Raw genomic sequence first — 20,976 nt, 5'->3', positions numbered from 1 at the left:
GTAATCACCCTCTGTTCCTATATATTGTTGCTGTTTGTCTGTTTCACCACTTCAGTACTCCAGGACAGTACTTGTCGATCAGAGACTGGTAATACGGCTTCAGCTTGTCGACGTCGGGCATCTCGGTGCTCTTTGAGTACAAGTCAAATTTGCTGTGGAAAGGATAGAAGATGCAGCTTCAGTTTGAAGCGGAGCGCAGTGATAATGTAATGTGAACATGAGAGAGGAAGATGCTCACTTAAACTCTTGGACCCAGAGCAGCATGCGCTGGTCATTCTCATTGCACAGGTGCATGTAGTCTCCGTTGGAGTGCCAGGGGTAGAATGAATGGAAGCGAATCATGCACAACCCCTAAAGAGAGACGGACAAAGATGAGATCCCAAACTGAGCCAGTACAGTAAGCACCACAGGAGAGGAGAGAACATTGCATACTCAAACATGGCATTTTCAATGTCATTATTTACTGACCTGCTCAGGGATGGAGCAGTTGTTGAACTTCAGAACTCTGTAGAGATACTCTGAAGACAACAATGCAAGAGTTTAGGTACAGTATCGTAGATAAACAGGCACTTCAATGGTAATGCACGTTTTCTTTTATTAAAAGTTGTCGTGCGTTTGTGTGTGGCTCAATGTGAGGACGTCTCTTACCGTCATGGCCCCAGGACATGAGGACTTTGTCGAGCCCGCAGTTTGGTTCATAGATCCCGTATTCAGTGCTAAAGAGCGAAAAAAATAAGTATGTAAAAGGACAAATACCCAGTACTTCAAACAACTAGCCTATAGGCTTTGTTGACAACTGTAGTACTGAAAAAGTTTTGCAAACGTGTGAAAACCTTGAAATATTCATCCACAGACTTTGATAATGTAACATGAAAATACTAACTTGTAGCTGGGGTTTTTCTCATCTGGGTTGTCCAGGAAGGTGTTGCCTCTGAACACGATGGAGTTTTGAAACCTGCAGCCCACTGGGAAGGTGTCGCCTGTTACAGCCCACTGCAAAGCACACACACAAGTTTGCTATAAGAATTCATTATAACTCTTCATATGTTTTATATGAAATGTAAAGGTGTTCTCAGGTGTTTTTATAAGAACGATAATCAAATCAGATTTCAAGCGTACCGTACCTTTGATAAAGAGACAAAAAGGATCGAAGAGGAGTCTTAGAAATAACAATGAGAGTATTGGGAAGACAAAAAATAAACTCAGCTCGAGGAAAAGCAAATCTTTAAAAAAGTATGACATTAAGGTAGGAAGTCATATTCCAGAGTGAGTGAACTGTAATACCAGAGCATGTGTCCTACCTGGGGTTCGCCCCAAAGAGCCATTGTCTTCCCAACATCATGGATCAGACCCACCAACTGGAACCAGTCTGGAAAGGGATAGTAAATACATATATTTGTTTATGTGTGTACTTGTACACAGTGTGTGTGTGTTTCTGTCTCTCTTCCTGTATGGTACCATTGTCTGGGTGTGCCTGGCGGATGCCCTCAGCAGTCTGGAAGGCATGGAAAGAGTTTGGGAAGTCCACATCAGGATCGGACTCGTCCACCAGGTTGTCCAGAGACATGACGGCGTCCATCATCGTCATCTGAGTGTGGTTGCAGCCGCCCCATCGAGAGTGCTTTAGGGAGGTAAGAGTCACAGCATTACTGGGGAGGCTTCCTTTCTCAAACTTGCAAGGGAAGCTCCCCCTGAAAAAACATTTTGATGTATTGATTTCTGTTGAATTTTCAGAGACCATGGGATCTGCTATAAGTGTGCAGTTTGTGTGTTATGGACAGCTGTAGCTGGGTCATATGTATAAAACAGAACAGTGTCCCTGTGTAACCTTTGAGAGATAAGGTTAATACAACATTGAGTCCAGAAAGAACATCTGTTGGCCCTTTGCCAGGACTGGTTGACTTATGTTTGCTCAGTCTGACACAATCACTAGGTCATCCGGAGCAAAACAGAAATTCAGAAAAATGCTAATTTCTTCGTTCTTACTAAACTACGGTTTTCAGTGACACATTGCTGAATTTCTGTTCACTTGCTGTTTTTGCTCCTGATTTACTAACCTTTTGCTTCACAAAGTCCAGCGTCTGATTGGTGTGCATAAGCTTGTATGCGTTGAACACACGGTCGATCAGACTTCCACTCTGAAACAACACACACACACATGAAACAACACACATTAAAAGATGTACAGCATCTCGGGTTGATACAATGCTATTGAGTAACTCCACATGAAATCTTTTATGGCTGAAATGTATTTTTGTTAATGACCTATGGTTCAAAGTATACAACGATAACACCCTCCTTCACTGTTCCTTGTGGCACGAAACGTGAAAATGTAAACATTTCTGCTGCTACATGGCAACAAATGTAGATTTTTAATTCTGGAAGTATTTACACCGACCCACCAATAATTTAGCCCATCTTTGCAATGTTGTTTATATTGTAGTTTTTAAAAGCAGTACATCCCTCAAAGCTCCAGTGGAAAATGTTTTAAATATATTTCATTATTACTGTAAAACACATGGTCAGTGAAAATAACTTCCTGTTCCAGCTAAGAGTACTCGCTTAGCAAGTCTTCATTAATAGAGACACCACAATGTTTTAATACCCCATCCTTCATTATGATTCAGACAATTGTGAGAAATAATCACAGATCACCTGCTGAAATGCACTGTTTTTGAAAAACGTATTTATATACTGCATCTAATTGGAAGTCAGATTCCTTCCTTCAGTCTCTCCTTAGCAGAAAATATACAGTTAAATTGCCTTCTGAGTCTGTCGGTCCCTAGTCCAGAGTTCAGGCCGTAAATAAGGGTTATCGTCGGAAGAGAAGCTTTGAATGCTTACCTCATAGTTCCTGTAGTCTTGCTTTTCTTTACTTTTATTCATCTCCAAATTTGGCCGATATGCCAGAGACGGGTCTGGACCCTGCGTTTGAAATAACAGACATTTTCAGGATTTACAAAGATAAATAACATACTTGCTTTCGGAATAAAACAAAGTACAAGTAGTTTTAAAAGCAGTTCAAATATATATATTTAAAAAAGTAAAAAAGGATCAAAGTGAAAACATAGCCTTTCTATATATTAAAGCCACACATACGATGTTGATGACACTAATGGCTGACAGATGAAGTCTGTGTTGTGGTGTTTTTGTTCCTCCTCTCTCTATATACCCTGCCGGTTTAAACTGTAAGGCTATCGACCTGCACTGTAAGTCTGCATAAAGTGTACATCAATGTCTGGTCACACTTTAACCCAACGTCACTAATGTGCGTGTGTGTGTTTAGGTGCGTGTGTGTGTTTAGGTATGTGTGTGTGTGTGTGTGTGTGTGTGTGTGTGTGTGTGTGTGTGTGTGTGTGGCAATCCTCTAGGAGGAGGTAGGACTGATGTAGGATTACTCAGTAGCTCTTTGTTTGTTCCAGTTAAATTGTTTCTTTTTAGACACATATTTGTGAGGATTCTTGAACACACTGGTTTGGGTTGGACAAATATGGAACAAAATGTATCCGACCAGAGAATTGGTCCCGAAAAGATACTTAACTTCCCAATGTAGGGAGATTACAACAGTGAATGAGTGCGGTTCTGAAAATTAACAAAAAACTGGAAACTCAATTCTTCCAAATGTATAACTTTACAATCATAAATCTTAAATCTTAGAAGCCAGTCTGGGGAAACAGCTCTCCATTAATGAGACATGCTACAGTCCACTTTGTGTAGAGCTCAATAGTGAGGTTCTGAAAATGAAAATCACATACATTTTCTGAATCAAGGATTTTGATTATGAGCCACAATGTCGTAACTATCAAAAGTAGACTTAGCAAGAGCTATGAGATTGTGAAACGCTGGTATATGCTCATGTAAAGCCACACGTCTGTATGATATCGACCTTGTTTTAAGAAAAACACATTTTATTTGCGATGTCAGCACAAAGTACCACACTACCTGCGATCCTAAAATGTAATTGCAACATCTCTGATTGGTGGAGCTCGTTATAACCATGGAAATATTCACTGCAGGATTTTCTGATACGCCAGTGGAGTGAATAAATAAATGGGCTTTTTACTGATGGAACGGGAGCCATTAAAAAAAGTGGGCGGGCACTGTTGACCTGTACAGCTTCTGAGAACCGAAGTTATTAACATAACCTAAACTGGCGTTCACGTCCTATAGGGCAGAGGTCTTCAACAGGGCACGCGACCCCTAGGGGATCCGCGGAGGTACTGCAGGGGGTCCGCGAAATTTTGGGTTGATTAGACAATTAATTATTTTTTTTTTTTTCCAAATATGAATCTGTCCATTATTGTATGAAAGATAACAGGTATGTTTATGCATGGCAGTGGCACTAATAGGCCATCACTCATTTTCGTTTCCACATTTATGTTTAAAATTAAAACATCAGTTTGAATAGCTTGTATGCATGATTATCATGCAATTGACAGACAATGTTGATATTGGCATTGGTATCAGCTGACAAGGTATGTTTATAAATGGCAGTGGCACGGCCTCCCTACTCACTGTACCTTGCACATGTTTAAAATAAAAACATGAACATATGAACCTGTGTATTATTTGAATAGCTTAGTATTGAATGCACAATAAAGAGGTATGTTTATACATGGCACTAGGCCCAGTTTAATATAAAACACAATTTTATACAATATATATAGTCGGGGTCCCTGCTCCATCTCTCAGTTTGGGGGTCCTTGGCCTAAAAAACACTGCGGTCAAGTCAGCAGACACTCGGATCTCCGTGGTCAACTCAGCAGACACTTAAATTGTAGTGCACATATACGCTGAAACTTACGGTAAACGGCACAGATCGGGAGCGAGCGAAGAACTTTGCAAAGTTAGCGGAAAGATTAACGTGAGACAACTTCCGGTTTTCTACAGACGAACATCCGGTTTTCAGAATAAGATGGCAACAAAGTATACATATTGCATAATGAAATGAGATTAAATGAATTATATTCACAGTATAAAACATGCTACCTGCATCTCCTGAGTTAAAGGGAAAATACACCTAAATTGTGCGTAAAGTGTCTTTATTCTTTGATTTGAGGGTTGCTGGAAGTTAATAATACCTGACTGACGGTCCATTAAGATATTTTATGAAGCAAAAACTCTGAACTGAATTTGTATCTTCAAATGGCACATTTTTTAAATGTTTAAGGTGCTATAAAAATGTTTTTCTCAATAATTCCAGACAATGACTGACATGTATGTGTCAGTCATTGTTGGACGTCGTTGACTCCACCCACACTGAATATTAGACATTTTTACTGTACCAATTAAGAGATATTTCAAATTAAAACTCATACATTTGAACCGAGAAAAAGTATAATATATGGATATTTGAAGTGTAATAAAAACTATTTTCTCAATAAGTCCAGACAATGACTGATATGTATGTGTTGGGGACATCGTTGACTCCACCCACACTGAAAATTAGACATTTTTACAATGGATACATTGTAAACTATTTTCTAAGGAGGGGACATGAACTGAATTACATAACACTGAGTTTGTCACAGTGTTTACTTTCTATCTGATATAAATACAGTAAAGTTTGCCCCTACCACAGCGCTTTTTCAGCCTAGTTTTATGAAAAGACCCAATCTTTCCTGCGGTAAAATACTTACTTAACTTACTTACCAAGTTGGCGTTGGCGTTCTCTCCTCCAAAAAGGCCTATATAAGCACAAGTAGTCCTTAACCTTTACTCATGGGCCTCTTGTGTGTGTGTGTGTGTGTGTGTGTGTGTGTGTGTGTGTGCAGCAGTAGCCCAGATTAATAATTGTTTTTACTAACATGGTGTAAGGAACATTTTCCAATCATAAACTATGTGGTTATTAACCACATGTTAGACAGACAAATTACATGTGAAGGTTTGACTGGAGTTTTATTACACAATGCTGCTATTGTAAAAACAAAGTATTAGATGAAAGCAACACAGATGTCATACAAAAGGACACTTGTATCTTGAAGGGGCACTCGCATGAAGATTCAGTAAAGTGGGATATTTACAGCAAAATGATCTTAAGTTAAAAAACACATTTTTAAAATTCAAGTCATACTGAACATAACATATTAACTACTTACACTGTTATGCTGAACTGACGCACACAGAAAAACAGAAGACTATAAAGCACTATAACACTTTGAAAGTCAACATTCATAGTGATGATTAATTTGGATACGTAAAAAGGCAAAACATAACAAGGCCTTTAATGATTAAAGCAATTAAGGCTGAAAACCCGACCTAATAGTGGCAAAAATCAAAATGATGCGTCATAGATTTACTGTTCACACAACAGTAAATGGTAGTTGTCCCTGTTAAGAGACGTTAAAAAGCATCCAGACAGATCATGGATTAGGGTTAGTGGTTATTTTGGCTAATTGTGTGCTCTGTGGGGTTTTGGGTGAAAGGTTAACGTGGTTTGATTGGAAGTTATTCTGGGTTTCTGTTCGCACTGAAGTAAAGCTACTTGTTTGCAGACGGAGATGAAGGTCCTTTTAAGAGACATAGTGGATTAGCTCTGAGCTCAAGTAGGTTCAGATCAGCAGGATCACCATTGATGACGATAGTAGACATTAGTCAGGTATGTCAGTAAGGAAGAGGCTTCTCTCATTCACAGTTTTCCTTGTTTACATACATAGTGTCTCAATGGTTCTTATTGTATGAATGCCAAAGCACCTGGGACTCTAGTTTCAAGGCCAATAACGCTATGGAAATCTACCGTTTGCGGTCATGTGCTCTCGGTCCTGTGCAAGTTTCCTGCAGACTGTGATAGATATTTACAACGGGCAGTTTGGCTGATAATTCTACTTTCCCCCTTTGTGACCCCAGTTTGGCTAACCTGGGGGTTTGTTTCAAATCTGTCTGTCTGCTTGTGTTTTTTTTGCTCCTTCCGGCTTCTTTTTAGCAATGTTGCCAAATTCCCAGATCTCAGCAATTTATTTATTAACAATGAGAGTGACGGTCAAAACCCCAAGTCTTAATTAACCATAATTATACATTTTCTACCAGGTAGCTGAGATCAGATGCCTCATCAAGGACCAACCCTGCCTCTTTGAAATGACCTGTATACCGTATATTACTAATTTGGAACAGCAAATGTGTTTTGGGAGACAATAAGTGCTACTCGCTTTACTATTTATATCAATATAGTGAGAAAATGTTGTTCGTTAATTTATGTAGCAATTTAAAAAACTGGAATGATGAACATAAATGTTATCTGACAACGTATTTTATTTGTTTTCCACCAAAATATCCGATCTTGCAAGCAGATATTGTACACCTGCTTCATTTACTCAAAGAAACTCGCTGAACGTAATCCAGCCAGCGGTCACGTTTGACATCACAACGTAATTGTGGAAACTATCCGGTAGAAACGTTATCTCTAGGAGACAGGGTTGCAAGGACTGACATCGAAGGCTTATTTTGGGCCCTAACTGTGTCATTGATGCAGCAAATGACCTGAAAGGCATCAGTAGATTCATGGTGTTGTATTAGCCGTAGCTGTAAGGACTGCGAGGGTTAATGGGGGAGGAGTCTTCCCTCCCACTCTGTCCAATTAGCTGGTAGAGACGGTGGCTGAGGTTCTGAACCTGACAGGTGCCGAGGACACACCCCACCCTCATCAGATGGCTGTGCCCTCTCCCGCCACCACTGCTGGCGTGACGACGCCCTCGTGACCCACGCTGCCAGGCCGGTGCTTCCCATAGCACACTGTCTCTTTGGTCGAACAACGCGTCGGACAACCTTGGCGGGGGCTCTTTGTGCAGCAGGGCCCTCCAGATGATGTGTCTGTCTCCCTCAGGGATGTGGTTGTCAACAGCAGCAGAGAGATCAGATGCAGTAGGCATGATGGTGGTGTTTATAGACTTTGGGTATTTAGAGGTTCTGGGTAAACTAGACCTGAGGTACAGAGAAACAGAGAAGGAGAGAGGAAATGTTTAGATGCAATGCAAAAGCAGTACAACACACACACACACACACACTCAGCCCGATCACATATGATGCTGGGCAGTCATGCGTTTGTCGGCTGCAGTGAAATTGAATCGCTAAAACGAGATGAAATGCCTCACAGGAAATCAGGCTTGTTCTGCAGGAATGTCCAATGTACTCGACCTTTGGTCTCTCTTTTTTTCCAAGGAACAATACAGAGAAAGAGTAGATTGAAATAGAAAGTGAGAGGGAAAGATAGTAGGAGACATAAACAGAGGGTGGTGAACAGGTTGAAATGTACTTCTATAGTTCGCTTATCCAGCCGCACTATATCTGATTTCACTGATGGTCTTATTGCCTTTGTTTGATCTTTTATTTGTGAATATTGGGATACATATCTACAGAAAGACAATCTTGTATATTCAAAACACTTCAACAATTTCTGATTGAATGCTGCGGTGAAACACTTTAACAAAGCACCTTTTTTTACTTTAGAGCCATTGATGCCTGTCTTTTATCTTGTATATATTTATTCAATATCTTGTTTTAAATCAGACATGTCTTGTCTTAATGTTTTTATACATTTTCTACCTGTTGCTGCTGTACTGACTGAGTCGCCAACTTAATTTCGTTGTATGTTTTTACAATGACAATAAACATCCTTATCCTTATCCCTATAGGTTACAGCGTAGTTTTGTCAGCAGTTGATGCTGAAGGCTATGTATGACTGTAATCAGTTAGTAAACAGAGTAGTAGAAGCAGAGGTTGCAACCTGGAAACAAAATAAGTCCTCTTGGCCAGCTAACCATATCTATATATTCGGCAAAAGTGTTTTCATAAGCCATTTAGTGCATCATCTTTTTTAACCTCAAGCGAGCATAAAAATGTCTTCGCAATTGAGGAGGTTTTATTGAATTTTGCCGTTTCAATAAGGCTTTTCTCATACAATACTTCAAAATGTGCACAAAATATGTGAATGTAAACATGGTCACAGTCACACTGAGAGGGACCCTGCATGGGTTTGTATCATAAATGCATGTATCTCTATAAGTCTGTATTGAACTCAGTGTCCTATGTCCTACGACGGCCAAGTGTTCGGTTAAACAAATGAGACACCCAAGTACTGCTTACTCATCTTCACCGGCAAGTACAGTTAAAGAGTGACACACTGTTTCTTTTACATGTCTCTTAGACATTAATCATTGAAATTTTAGACCAACAGTCTAAAATGCCTGCTAAAAATATATCTTTCCAGTTAATCAACAACAGTATCTTAGCTGACAAATCTTTGAAAACTGCAGAGCACAGTGTGTGTGTGTGTGTGTGTGAAATACTGTTTTTCTCACCTCCCTGCTCTCTAAGCTTACTTTTTTTTTTCACATCGTTACAATACCTTTTTTTGTTTTTCATTCATCCCTCACTCTTTCTCAGACATTCAAGAGTCGAGCCACTAGAGAGAGCCGGTCTGTTTGGCCATGAAATGATGTAATACTCAGTATAGATAATGTAAAGCAGCAGGGGACAAAGAGCACTTGGTGCTTTACAACTGTTACGAACTGCAGCACTGTTAAACAAACTCAGAACAATAACACAGTAGGTTAATCTGTTCACTCATTCCCTTTTCACTGCTGACATAAATAAGTGGCTGAATCAAGACACTGGAATTTGGGGCATACCTAAGGACATATGTAACCATCTCTTATGTAAGCAACAACTTACCAGAATTGCTTTTACTTGATATTTAGTTTTTTGTCATGTTAAATAATGTATTCGTTAGTTTGAGTGGCATTTGAATGGAAACATATTGTGTGTATATATATGTGTGTGTGCGCACACACGCTTCCCCGATCACAAGTGTTGGCTATTCATGAGGTGAGAAACAAAGAATAAAGGGAGAAGGACGGATGCAGCGAGATAATGTTTGTGTTTGTTTTCTGTGAAAAAGTGGGCCATAATAACATACAGTCTTCATCCTGTAATCCTAACTGGTATTATAATCACTAATCTGAGCTGTCACTGCCAACACACACATGCACACAGGCATAATGTTGGTGGTTGGTGGGAGCATTAGTGGGCACAAACATTTAAGTGACATGTGACTGCCAAGATTAACCAAGATAACAACATGCTCACATATATACAAACAAGCCTGCAATATATGTTCTCCATGTGCATGCTGAGGTGCACGTTTCCACCATCATTCTCTCTGCTACACACAAAAACACATTCGTGGTTTAAATGCCACCTTTAGGTGAGGTTTAAAACAGTTGTCTCTGGTGGGAAAGGCACTTGACGCCACATTGCCTCCCAGTACAAGGACATGTAGACCACTGAACTGCTTGCCACTGTAACACAACACAGTCAAAGATATATGCACCAACATACAGCAATGAAGTAACAAAGGTGTGTGTCTGTGTCAAAGGCGTTTATGTTACAGGAGAAAGTCTGCAGCCACGTGACTACAGAGTCACGTGGCTGCAGACGTTGTCACAGCGGTGCTTTGAGCTAAATATTAACATGCTCACAATGACGAGGCTAACATGCTGATGTTTAGCAGGTGTAATACTTACTATGTTCACCGTCTTAGTTTGCATGCTAACATTTGCTAATAACCACAAAGTGCTGATGAGAATATTATTAGTTTACCGTTTATAATATTTAGTTTTGCAGGCACTTGCTTATAAACAAAAGTATTGGACAAATTCAACTTTTGACCTGATGATGGCGCTCAATGACAAAAGTTCACCAAAGTTATTCATATTCATCCTTTAGGTAGCCTTGAACCTTGAATATCTGTAGCAGATATCACAACAATCACGCAGCCGTTGTTGGGATACCTCACTGTGGTGTTAGATAAGAAGTCAGGGGATCACCAAATTAGGATTCATGTCTGTGCAAACTTTGTGCACGTTCATTCAATTAAGATGTTTCAGTGTGAACCAAAGGGATGGACCGACAGACAGACAGGTCAAGATTAATAGAGACATAGCTAAAGACTTTTTTTAGGTTTGACTTTGGACATTTGTCACAACACTGCAAGATAACAGTACCCCATGAGTTGAGGTGAACACACAGATTTGCTTCTGTACTTTTCTATCTGCACTCTCTATTGGGACCTCGTTCTCACACTTGTGAGACACTTGTGTGTGTGTGTGTGTGTGTGTGTGTGTGTGTTTGTGTGTGTGTGTATGTGTGTGTTGTATGGTTGTCTAGGTTGTGAACCAGTGGAGAGTCTGAAGGCAAAAGGAGCTTCTCCAACATTCCTCCTAAGTTAGGGCACAGCATGGGGTTCTTCAGAGAGGAACTGAACACACACACACACCCACACACACACTTTCCTGTTGTAACTCCTCAAAAATACTTTTCCCTAAGAAAACGTTTTGTCCCTGTCAGATCCTCACTGTTTCACTAATAGTTATTGCCACTGGGTGTACTCATTATTTTCTCCTCCTCTTTTTTCTCTCTGTCTTTTCTAAATTAAAACAGGATCCTTTCATTGTTCTTTCTCTGTCCTTTTTTTGTTTCTCTCAAGGCATTTTGTGAAGTGCCAGCAGCAGTACTATGTTACATCCATCAGTGTTGAATCACACTGAGATCCTCTCCCCTCTTTCTCTTTATCCAGGGACTTTGTGTTGACGCCTACTAAGCTCCAACCTATAAAACCTTCATGTAGCTTTTTTTGTTACGGAACAGTAAATGCAAATTACCATCGTACCATCAGATAGTCAACTTGAGAAAAAAATAATAATATATAACCATGTCAGAGATTAATGATACATGAATTGCTGTTGTTCCAAAACGTTATCAATATATTAAAGATGCTCTTTTCTTTCCACTATTCAAATACCCAACATAACCTGATATTAATGGGCATGCAAATGATGTGGGAGTAAAATGTTATAAAAACTATAAGGCCACTGGAAAATAAACTGATGATGCATGACTCTGCATGTGACAGCTATTGTTAGCTGACATCCACTTCTATCACAACCTACAACCACTGTGTGTGGAGCATGTAGTTGTAGTCTACCTTACTCAGAGTGTGGCTCAGTTGGTTGCTGCTTGGCCTCTCGGTATGTACTTGTATCCTTGTCCCAAATCCCACTAAATCACCGTCACCTCTGTCTCACCTCCTGCTTCTAAGAGGAATTGCCTCATTCTGCTGTTGGACCTTTTTCTCACATTAATGACTGCCAGAAGGCAAGACACAGACTTTTAATGTTCTCCAATTGCTGCCCTTCACCAGAACTAATGAGTATTTTCATAATTGATGAACCTGTCCATTTTTTTCTTGATTAATCAATTGATAATTCAATCCAAAAATAGTGAGAAATGCTTATTGCATGTTCCCATAGCCCAAGGTGTCCCGAAGCTATTCAATGTACAATAACATAAAACAGAAATCATTACTTTGAAAAGCTTTTGTGTTGTTTGCTTGATAACTTAATTCTGTTTGCATTGTTTGTGATTAATTAACAAATTGTTTCAGCCCTAAGCACTAAATCCAAACAAAAATATGTTGTGAAATAAGGGCTTTATGATTTGGTGGAGGTTTTACTCAGAAGGAGAATGTGGTCCAGGTTGCAAAAGCAGACACATATGTGATTTTGGGCTCAATGATAGGCCTCTACAGGCTAAATTAAATTTATTTAGCTTGATTTTCTATTTAGATTCATTACCAAATACTAGTACCTGGACAAAGACAAAATATTGGGATTTTTTTTCCTCTTATAATTTCCCCCTTTCCTTACATGCAATAATACTGAATACATATAAAAGCATTTCACTTTAATTTATGTTACACTGAAACTGACCTCGCACTTCATGTATAAATTACTTCTTGAATCACACTTTGCCAAAGCGAGCAACTTAACATCTTTAACAGACGTCTTTGTTTTTCCACCTTCAACTAGAACACCATTGACGCTTCAGCGTGTAAATGCTGAGTGAGGCAGTGGTACCTCTGTCTGTGAGTGAGGATCTGCAGCGTCAAAGCCCGGGACTGGACCTCCAGAGGCAGGAGACCGAGCAGCAGGCACATCCACGCCGGCAGCAGCGCACACATGGCGGCGCGGTGGAGACGCGCAGTCCGGTGGGGTAGCGGATCTCAAAAGTCCAATATATATATATATATATATATATACTGTATATATATCTTAAATCGAAGCTGTCCTGTCGAAACTCTTCTGGAGTTGTCAAATTGTACGTTATTTTAAGAAGTAGTTTGTCCCGTATGGACGAGTGACGGCATCATCAATCTTGTCTGCTGCATCCTCTCTGGACCCTGGCCCTCTCGCTTTAAATAAGAAAGCCCACTGAAGAAAGACGCAGTGAAAACGCAGGAGCTTGTTGGGGCTCACATCGGGAGCAACTGGAGTCTTGCTCTCATTTATAAAGCCTGATTGAAGGAGGAGGAAGGCTTATTGTCTGTCCTCAACAAGGACTCAGCAACCTTACCTTTAATTAATGAACCACAAGAACTCCAGTCTTCTCATTTATCTTGGTTCTAGAGTTGATGTACAGGGGACTTCTATTTGTGGGCAGGGTGAGCTTGGCCCACATAGAAATGAACTAGAACCCATCATTAACCAACAGAGGTCATATTAAAACCCTAGAGTTATTTATGTATCATGTACAGACAAGCTAAGCAAACCAGTTGTAAATCATATTTTTGAAAGACATTTTCAAAGTATAAATTATTATTAGTTTTATTTCTTACCTGTCCCTGCTGCATTTATGTATATCCATATTTTTTCCAACCCAAATAACTAATTTGACTAATTGTGAACAAGAGATTTGTAAAATATTTTAGGCGCCAGATTCAGTTTTCTTGTATTTTGGGTTTCTGGCAGCTGCTTAAATTGAAAATTTGAGAAGTCAGACTTGAAGCTATAAGTTTATGTTGAAAAGGGATAGGATGCATGTTGTTGATAAATACAATTATCCATCAGTAATTAGCTCACACTAAAGCTTTGATGATAAGAGATGAAATAAGATCCTTTTCGTAAGTTTCCTGGTTCTGGCACTGAAGTCTCTTGCCCAACAGAGAAATCCCATGTTGTATCTGAACTGCACTGTAAGAGCTTTGTCAATCTGGATTTATGCCCACATGCCCTTTTTAAAATATATAAGCAGAACATTTTCTTATGACATTTGTAATGTTAACGGCAAAAACTGACATTTATCTTTACAAGCCAACACAAGAATTCAATCTCAATAAAAACAAAAAAATAAGGGATCACTTCCGGGCACCCATGTATATGAATTAATATGGTTGTCCAGTAGTATATGTATCTGTCCTTCTGTTTTTGAGATGTGGATTTCAGCCATGTCACTGTACAAACTGCAACTCATTGGTTCCCAACATTGGGGTTGAGATCCTCCAAAAAGCTTTAACCTGACCACTGAATCCTGTGGCATACGTTTTGATCTTATATCAGATATTAAACGGTCTGTGTGCAGAGAAATTAATAGTTTACCAGGTTCATGGTTGTCATGATGTCCCTTGAATTGCAAACATCCAAAGAAGTAAAGGAAATGACTCAGAAAGTTAATCTGGCTCTGCTTGCAGTGATCCTATTCTCCTCATTTTCCTTGTATAACAACTATTCTTTTTTGTGAGAAGGACACAGATGATAAGCTCAGTCTGAACCTGATTTAAAGAATGCTGTGTGTGTGGAGGTGGCTTCAGGCCTTAATTAAAGGGCTGTGTGTGTGTGCTTGTCTGTGACTCAGCAGTTTGCAGTAATACCTTGTAAGCTCAGTTTCCAACACTGAGCCTCAACTTAGTCCAACATGTGCATTAACACATATCTATCCTAAGAACAGAGTGTGTGTGTGTCCACACTATCCAGACTCATCCCCTCTCCGTCTGATCATTTCGTTTTGTTTTTTATTTTGACATACTTACTATGACTATTTTAGACTAAGACTTCTTTTCTTCAGACTATTTTCTGTCATTTTCTTTAAGGTATACTATGACACTTTTTTGTTGTCGTTTACTATACTATAACATTTTTGTATGACACTTTTTACGGTTTATGAAGTACCAGTACACATTCTTTTTCACATACTATACCATGATATTTTTATGACATTTTTAAGGCACAATACACTGTGACTTTTCGATGCTTTGAAAAACTAGGACACAGGGGATGTGCAACTGCTGACTGTTCTGATAAACGTGCCAAACTAACAAGACCAACTAAAATAAGTAGGTTGCTTTTGGAGTATCGACATGCACTCGTCCCTTTTACCTAAGGCAGTAGGGCCTAACATGTCTCTCCCTAAATTGGCCTCAGTTTGAAAACCTCTGCATTCGGTTGCAACTCTTTGGTAACACTCCAAAGGGAGGTCTATGTGGCCCAGTGGTGGGGATTCAGTAACGGCTACTCAAGGACATTTTTATGGGGTGTGGTTTGCCAAAATGGGAACTTGAACTTGTGAATCTGGCAGGTGAAAGAGACAGTTTCTCTAATTCCTACACCACCCTGCAACCCATCAGTTTGCTGTTGTAATGGACACAGAGGTAAAAGGAGACATTAAGCCATGAACTTTAATTCCAAAGATAAAGAATGTAGTCTGTAAGTATTTTGAATAGTGGCACATTTTCTTTTCTTTTGGCTTCACTCCAAGATTTGAAATGAAAAGATGACAAAAGGATAAAGTCAGTAGTGACTTTCCAGCTTTAAGGGACCTGGAGGGTGTTCATATTTGTAATAGGGGAGTAGTGTAAGACTTGTGGCACTTTGATACGTAGTTCTGCTATTTTTAAAGTTACGACACCACTTTACCCGGATTGTCATCGTTTTATTTCAAATCCAATAGGCGGCAGCCAACAAAACAAACATTATGCCTACAGACTGCAGTGTACTACAGCTGACAGTTAAGGTTAACAAATGATAGATGCTGCTTTCCTGTGCCGGCAGCGGGTGGTGCTGTTCTCAAACAAAAGACATGCTGAATATACAGCACCAGCAGTTACTGCCAGACCAAGATAACAACACACATGATAGCATATTATAGATAATTAAGAGTGCATATATATATATAAATATACAGAAAATGGTCTGTCATAAATGTTTAGTACAGAGCACAGACTCTTACATAATGCAGAGATAGGCGGTGTCGTTCCACATAGATGCAGTCACGCTGATGTAATCACATTTGTATCAACGCATCACCCTTACGTGTTTTTGCAAATGTTCAAAACGTAATGATGCCACATTTTGTTTACATTGACTGTCATCTTAACAATTTGTTGTTTTTTTTATTACGGTGCTAATTCTATGAGGACAACATGAATGACCTTGAAGATAAATATAATAATGCAGCATTATGTTAAAATACAACATCACAGATTCACACAGTATCACAATAACTGACGACAACTATATACACAACCGGAGCAAGATACTCTTTTTCTGGTCTGAAGTACTGCTTTTTTTTAAGCATAACAGACTCTTTCATTCTCCCAAATACTGTTCATTAACAGTATTTTATTGCCTATTTTAAACTTACAGACTTGCAAAAGAAAATCCATACTGTGAAGTAAGTTTGAGTTTGGCCCAGATTGTTGAGAGACACTATATAGCTTTGTAACAAGATATAACAAGTACGTAAGTGTGTGATGAAAATGTGAGAGTACAATATGTGTGTTTGCTCTTTAGGTTTAGCCTTGCTGTCCCAGAGCTGTGATGAGGTCCCGCAATGGCTCAGTGTCCTCCGGCTCCAACAGGGCATGCTGCCGGCAGAAAAGTACGAGGTGTGCGAAGAGTGTGTTGAGGTGTGGGTGCAGGCCCAGCGCCAGTGTCTGTCTGTAATGAGACCAGTAAATGTGAGCCAGAGTCCTGAAAAACAGCAAAAACACCTTCTGGACCAGAAAGACGAAGCCCGTTGGAAATACTGAACCTGAAAAAAAAGAGGGAAGAGATAATGGCTTTGGGAATGTGGAACGTGATGCAGAACAACGCAACACAAATAACATTGTTTTACCTGCTTTTGTGGGGAACACATCCTCATCAGTCAGTAGCTCCTGAATGTATGACATGGCATAGTCAAAGTAAAGTGGAGCAGAGCACTTCAGCTTCCTGCCGTGGTCATCGGTCCAAACATAAACCCTGACAACAACAACAACAACAACACACACACACACAGTAATTAAGACACAACATGCTGTGTTCAGCCTTATAAAAAGGAACTTTATGTGTTTCCATGGTCCAAATGAACTTTCACGATCATGCCTCAAGTGTAGCAATTATTTGAACATTGTACAGGTAATACTTCTTCCACTTCTGCTTTGTTTTAGTTTGGCAGACAAGAAGATAATATTGATTAAAAAAATGATGATCCATTCATTTCTGGTCATATGGTCATTGCTTATGCAACAAAGCAAACAGGGCTGTAGCTGTGAAAGACTGGAGGAAAACAATCTTTATAATATAACCTCATGCAGCTATAGCATCAACCAGAGATGAGGAGTGCGCTACAGACATCTGTTAACCTCACTTCTTTCTTACTATTCTTCAGCTTCAAACCTATAGTCTTCAGCCGCAACTGACACTGATTCAAGTGACATCACTTGAGGAAATATATCAGATATCAAACAGCTCCTTCTGGAGTCCCCAAAGGCGTTATACGATATTCTTCATATATGTACTTCCCAAGACCTAACAGACTGTGATCGGTAAAATTGGTGCAGTTCCCCTTATAGTAATGGAGGTGACCGCTGCAGAATTTCATCCGTGGTACCCAGAAACAACCTCCCATTTACTTATAATAATACACAAACTGCACTGTGGACAGTTTTCATGGTTGTGGGGAAATTATTTTGGTAGAAAGTGGTTCATAGATGACTCACCCTGGATATTTCAGAAACTCTGCAAATAAAACTTAATGTATCTGCATGTCAAGATACCATAGGACAGAGATAATGCTCAGTAACTCACGTGTTGTCTGGTCCACAGGCAGTTGGGCAGGTGCTGGGAGTGCAGAACTCAGACAGTGCACTGGAGAACAGGTTTATATGCTTGAAAAATGCCACAGCTGAAAGAGATTAACATACAAAAATGACACTTTGTACATATTTCTGTGTCTGTTTGTTTGCAGTGTGTGGGGGAGGATAAGGAGCAGGAGAAAAGGAGTACCAACAATCCCAAATCTGCTGTGTTTAATGTTGTATACTCACTGTTGCTGGCAAGCCACTCTGCCTTATCGACGCCAGGCGGCAGTGCCGTGAGGGCAAACATGTCTGTGTGTGGGATCTGCTGGCACACGAACTGCTGCTGCAGATACGGACGCTCCTCCAGATTATTGTTATTAATTCCCCTTGGGGGGAAGATAGCACAGAGTTAATGAAGCAGTGACAGGAAGAGAAAGACAGAGAGACAGAAGGTATTGCTGTGTATAACAATCGATAGGTCAGTGGATTAATTACTCCTGCTGCAGTCGGCAGATAACACGTTATACACTCTCCGATGCTCTCTAATCTGTCCCGCCCTCTGTGGCTGGCTGGCACACATACACACACACACACACACACACACACGCATACAAAGAGTGCTGTAACTGCAGAGCTACAAGTCCAATAAACCAGCAGTTAATTTAATGAAGGCAGTTTAGAGCCAAAAGTAATTACGGATAATGAAGCTCTCTGCTGCAGTGGTCAGTGCTACAAAAGCAAATGAGTGAAAGGACCAACATTGTGCATGATAATGTGCAAAGCTGAGTGCTGGGGCCTGTTAGCTCTCTTATATCAGTTCATATACCAACTGATAAGCTACAGGTAGTGCTTTATAATCAGTCACACGTGACTGGCAGTTTGGGAAATTGTGAGAATTATAAAATTGAATGCAGGAAATTAATGATGTTGTTTGGGAATGCCAACATATACTGCAAAGTCAAACTTGGCAGCATGATTTGACTTTATGCAAACAAGAAGGTGACCAGGTAGTGTACTGTGATGATGACGAGGAGTGCTCTACTCTGTTTTTTCTGTCCAATAGCTAGAGTGTTGTTGTTTTTTTACGAGGGGTTTGGATGTAAGTGAATATTTCAAAGTGTAGTGGAATCAGCCAGCAGTTGTTAGTGTGTAGACAGTTTTTGGAACAGCTGAGAGTTTACTCAGTGTGACCTTGCCCACTGCGATAAGGGAAACACTGTGCTCTCTATGGGGTTTCACTCACCCTGGTTTAAATGTGTGTATGGGCAGGAAGAATTAGTTTAATGGTCTAAACAGCAGGTCTTTGTCCAAACTAAAGGTCAGAGGAGGTAGAGAGGGAGGAACAGTGACAGAGAGGAATGTAAACATTACACATTAGTGTAAATCCCAGCCTAACTTATCTAAAGTCCACAGGAACTTCTTCTGTTAACATCCTGTTTTGTTCCAGCTTCATGGTATTAACTCAATTGCCGCCTCTTTGCTACCAGTTGTCAGCACACAAATGCAATGATCCAGGAGCTACTTGTAATGTTGTGTTGGTGTGTAAACACACTCCTCTGTGACCCTGCTCTCCTGCTCTCCGCCATCTGTTTACCTTCACCTCTGCCTTAAGGGTGAAATAAACAGTGCTCTCCAGGACATGCCAGCTGGACCTTACAGATTCATCTACAAGCAAATATTTGCATTGCAAATTGTCCTAAAAACACAGTCATACAGGGCGGCCTGGTAGCCTAATCCTTATCTTCCCGGGTTCGAAACCCAACCCTTTGCTGCACGTCATTCCCCCTCTCGCCCCCTTTTGTATATCTATCACTGTCATATCCAAAAAAGGCATAAAAAGGGCAAAAATGATCTTTACAATAAACAGTCGTTCCTGATCTTGGTTCAAACTACTGCTCAACATGTGTTCAAGCTGTTGGAGGAATCCGCCTTAACTGATGCCATCAGACAAATATGTAACACACACACACACACAGAACTTTATTTGGGGAACATTCCTGAGTGAACCATGTGTGGCCAGCTTTCCAGTCATGTTGCCTCCAGACTATCCATTACTATAATAACATCTTGCTTTCCTGTATGTTAATGTATGTTCAGTCAGAGTACTCGAGTATAAGATGGAACCGATAGGAAACTGAAACATGAGTATAAGTGTAACGCTGATGAAGATAGTTAAGAGAAAGAAATACAACTTACAGTTTCTCACTGCTGATATCAGAAGGCTGAAGAGTCTCACTGTCTGCCTTCGTAGCCGAGGGGTAACTATGACAGCCCCCCATGGCGTGAAGCTAAGAGCAGAGGTGATGGTCGCCCCACTTTTCCATCCCAAACATACTAACCCACACACTTCTACACGCCACAGACAGCATATGGGAGCCACTGCTCCAGCACAAACATCTCTCAACTCACAAATGAATCCATACAGCTGACGAACACACAAAAAAAAAAAAAAACGCAAAGTTTTCCAAAACACACAAAAAGAAAGTGGTCCAGGAGTTGAGGATTGTCTCCTGTGCGTCTTCTTTTGCTCCAGTGATCCAGTGTCAGAGTATCTCCTTTGTCTGGAGTCCCACACCCCACAGGCTCCTCCTCTCCCAGCGCTGAGCAGACAGGCAGGTTTCTCCACAACCCATTAAAGTACAAAACACAACTCCGCCTTCTTCCCCTTTCCACTCACTGCATACACACACACTGTTCTCCACATGTACGCACTCACTACACAGAGAGCAGGCAAACTAAAATGTGTTTTTTTTTTTTCTCTCTGTGGAAGTGGACAGCAAGGGAGGGAGAGGAGTAGAAAGAGAAGCCGGAGCAGCAGCAGGTGTGTTCAGTATCTGTGCTTGGAAACGTTAGAGGAATGTGATGACATGCACGATGTGTCCGAGCCAAGAGACAACACACACCCTCAGGAAATGGGCAAGGACATATGTGAGTCCAAGCTAAAGAAAAGTGAATATGTGAAGTGTTTGAACACAAAAGAAGGGAGTTTAGCTCCTCCCCCACTGTTACATGAACTCATTCCAGCTCACAGCACAGATCTACGTGACAGGAAAGTGTATGTTTGCACTGCGGGGAGATGGTGTCGCATT

General features: G+C 40.3%; 2 protein-coding genes across 2 annotated transcripts; both read right to left on the bottom strand.

Moving 5' to 3' along the window:
* Positions 1 to 43: 43 nt before the first annotated feature.
* miox (myo-inositol oxygenase) lies at positions 44 to 13,012 on the bottom strand. Its single transcript, XM_076089750.1, has 12 exons — positions 12,909 to 13,012; positions 7,730 to 7,917; positions 5,653 to 5,687; positions 2,845 to 2,925; positions 2,058 to 2,138; positions 1,459 to 1,621; positions 1,302 to 1,369; positions 884 to 993; positions 649 to 716; positions 469 to 518; positions 239 to 351; positions 44 to 152 (listed from the first exon to the last, which is right to left on the bottom strand). The coding sequence occupies exons 1-12, from the start codon at positions 13,010 to 13,012 to the stop codon at positions 44 to 46; spliced, it is 1,170 nt and encodes a 389-aa protein (XP_075945865.1).
* Positions 13,013 to 15,484: 2,472 nt separating this feature from the next.
* Positions 15,485 to 20,510, bottom strand: LOC142947434 (MOB kinase activator 2). The gene is made up of 5 exons (XM_076089012.1): positions 20,084 to 20,510; positions 18,134 to 18,273; positions 17,895 to 17,991; positions 16,942 to 17,066; positions 15,485 to 16,857 (listed from the first exon to the last, which is right to left on the bottom strand). Exons 1-5 carry the CDS (start codon positions 20,164 to 20,166, stop codon positions 16,619 to 16,621), a joined length of 684 nt encoding a protein of 227 aa, XP_075945127.1. The 5' UTR covers positions 20,167 to 20,510; the 3' UTR covers positions 15,485 to 16,618.
* Between the last annotated feature and the right edge of the window lie 466 nt (positions 20,511 to 20,976).

The sequence above is a fragment of the Anarhichas minor genome, unplaced genomic scaffold, assembly GCF_050575085.1.
Source record: "Anarhichas minor isolate MPS153535 unplaced genomic scaffold, ASM5057508v1 ptg000011l, whole genome shotgun sequence".
In the NCBI taxonomy this organism is placed as follows: domain Eukaryota; kingdom Metazoa; phylum Chordata; class Actinopteri; order Perciformes; family Anarhichadidae; genus Anarhichas; species Anarhichas minor.
Note: the sequence above shows the minus strand (reverse complement) of the source record. Positions and strands in the feature narration are given on the sequence as shown.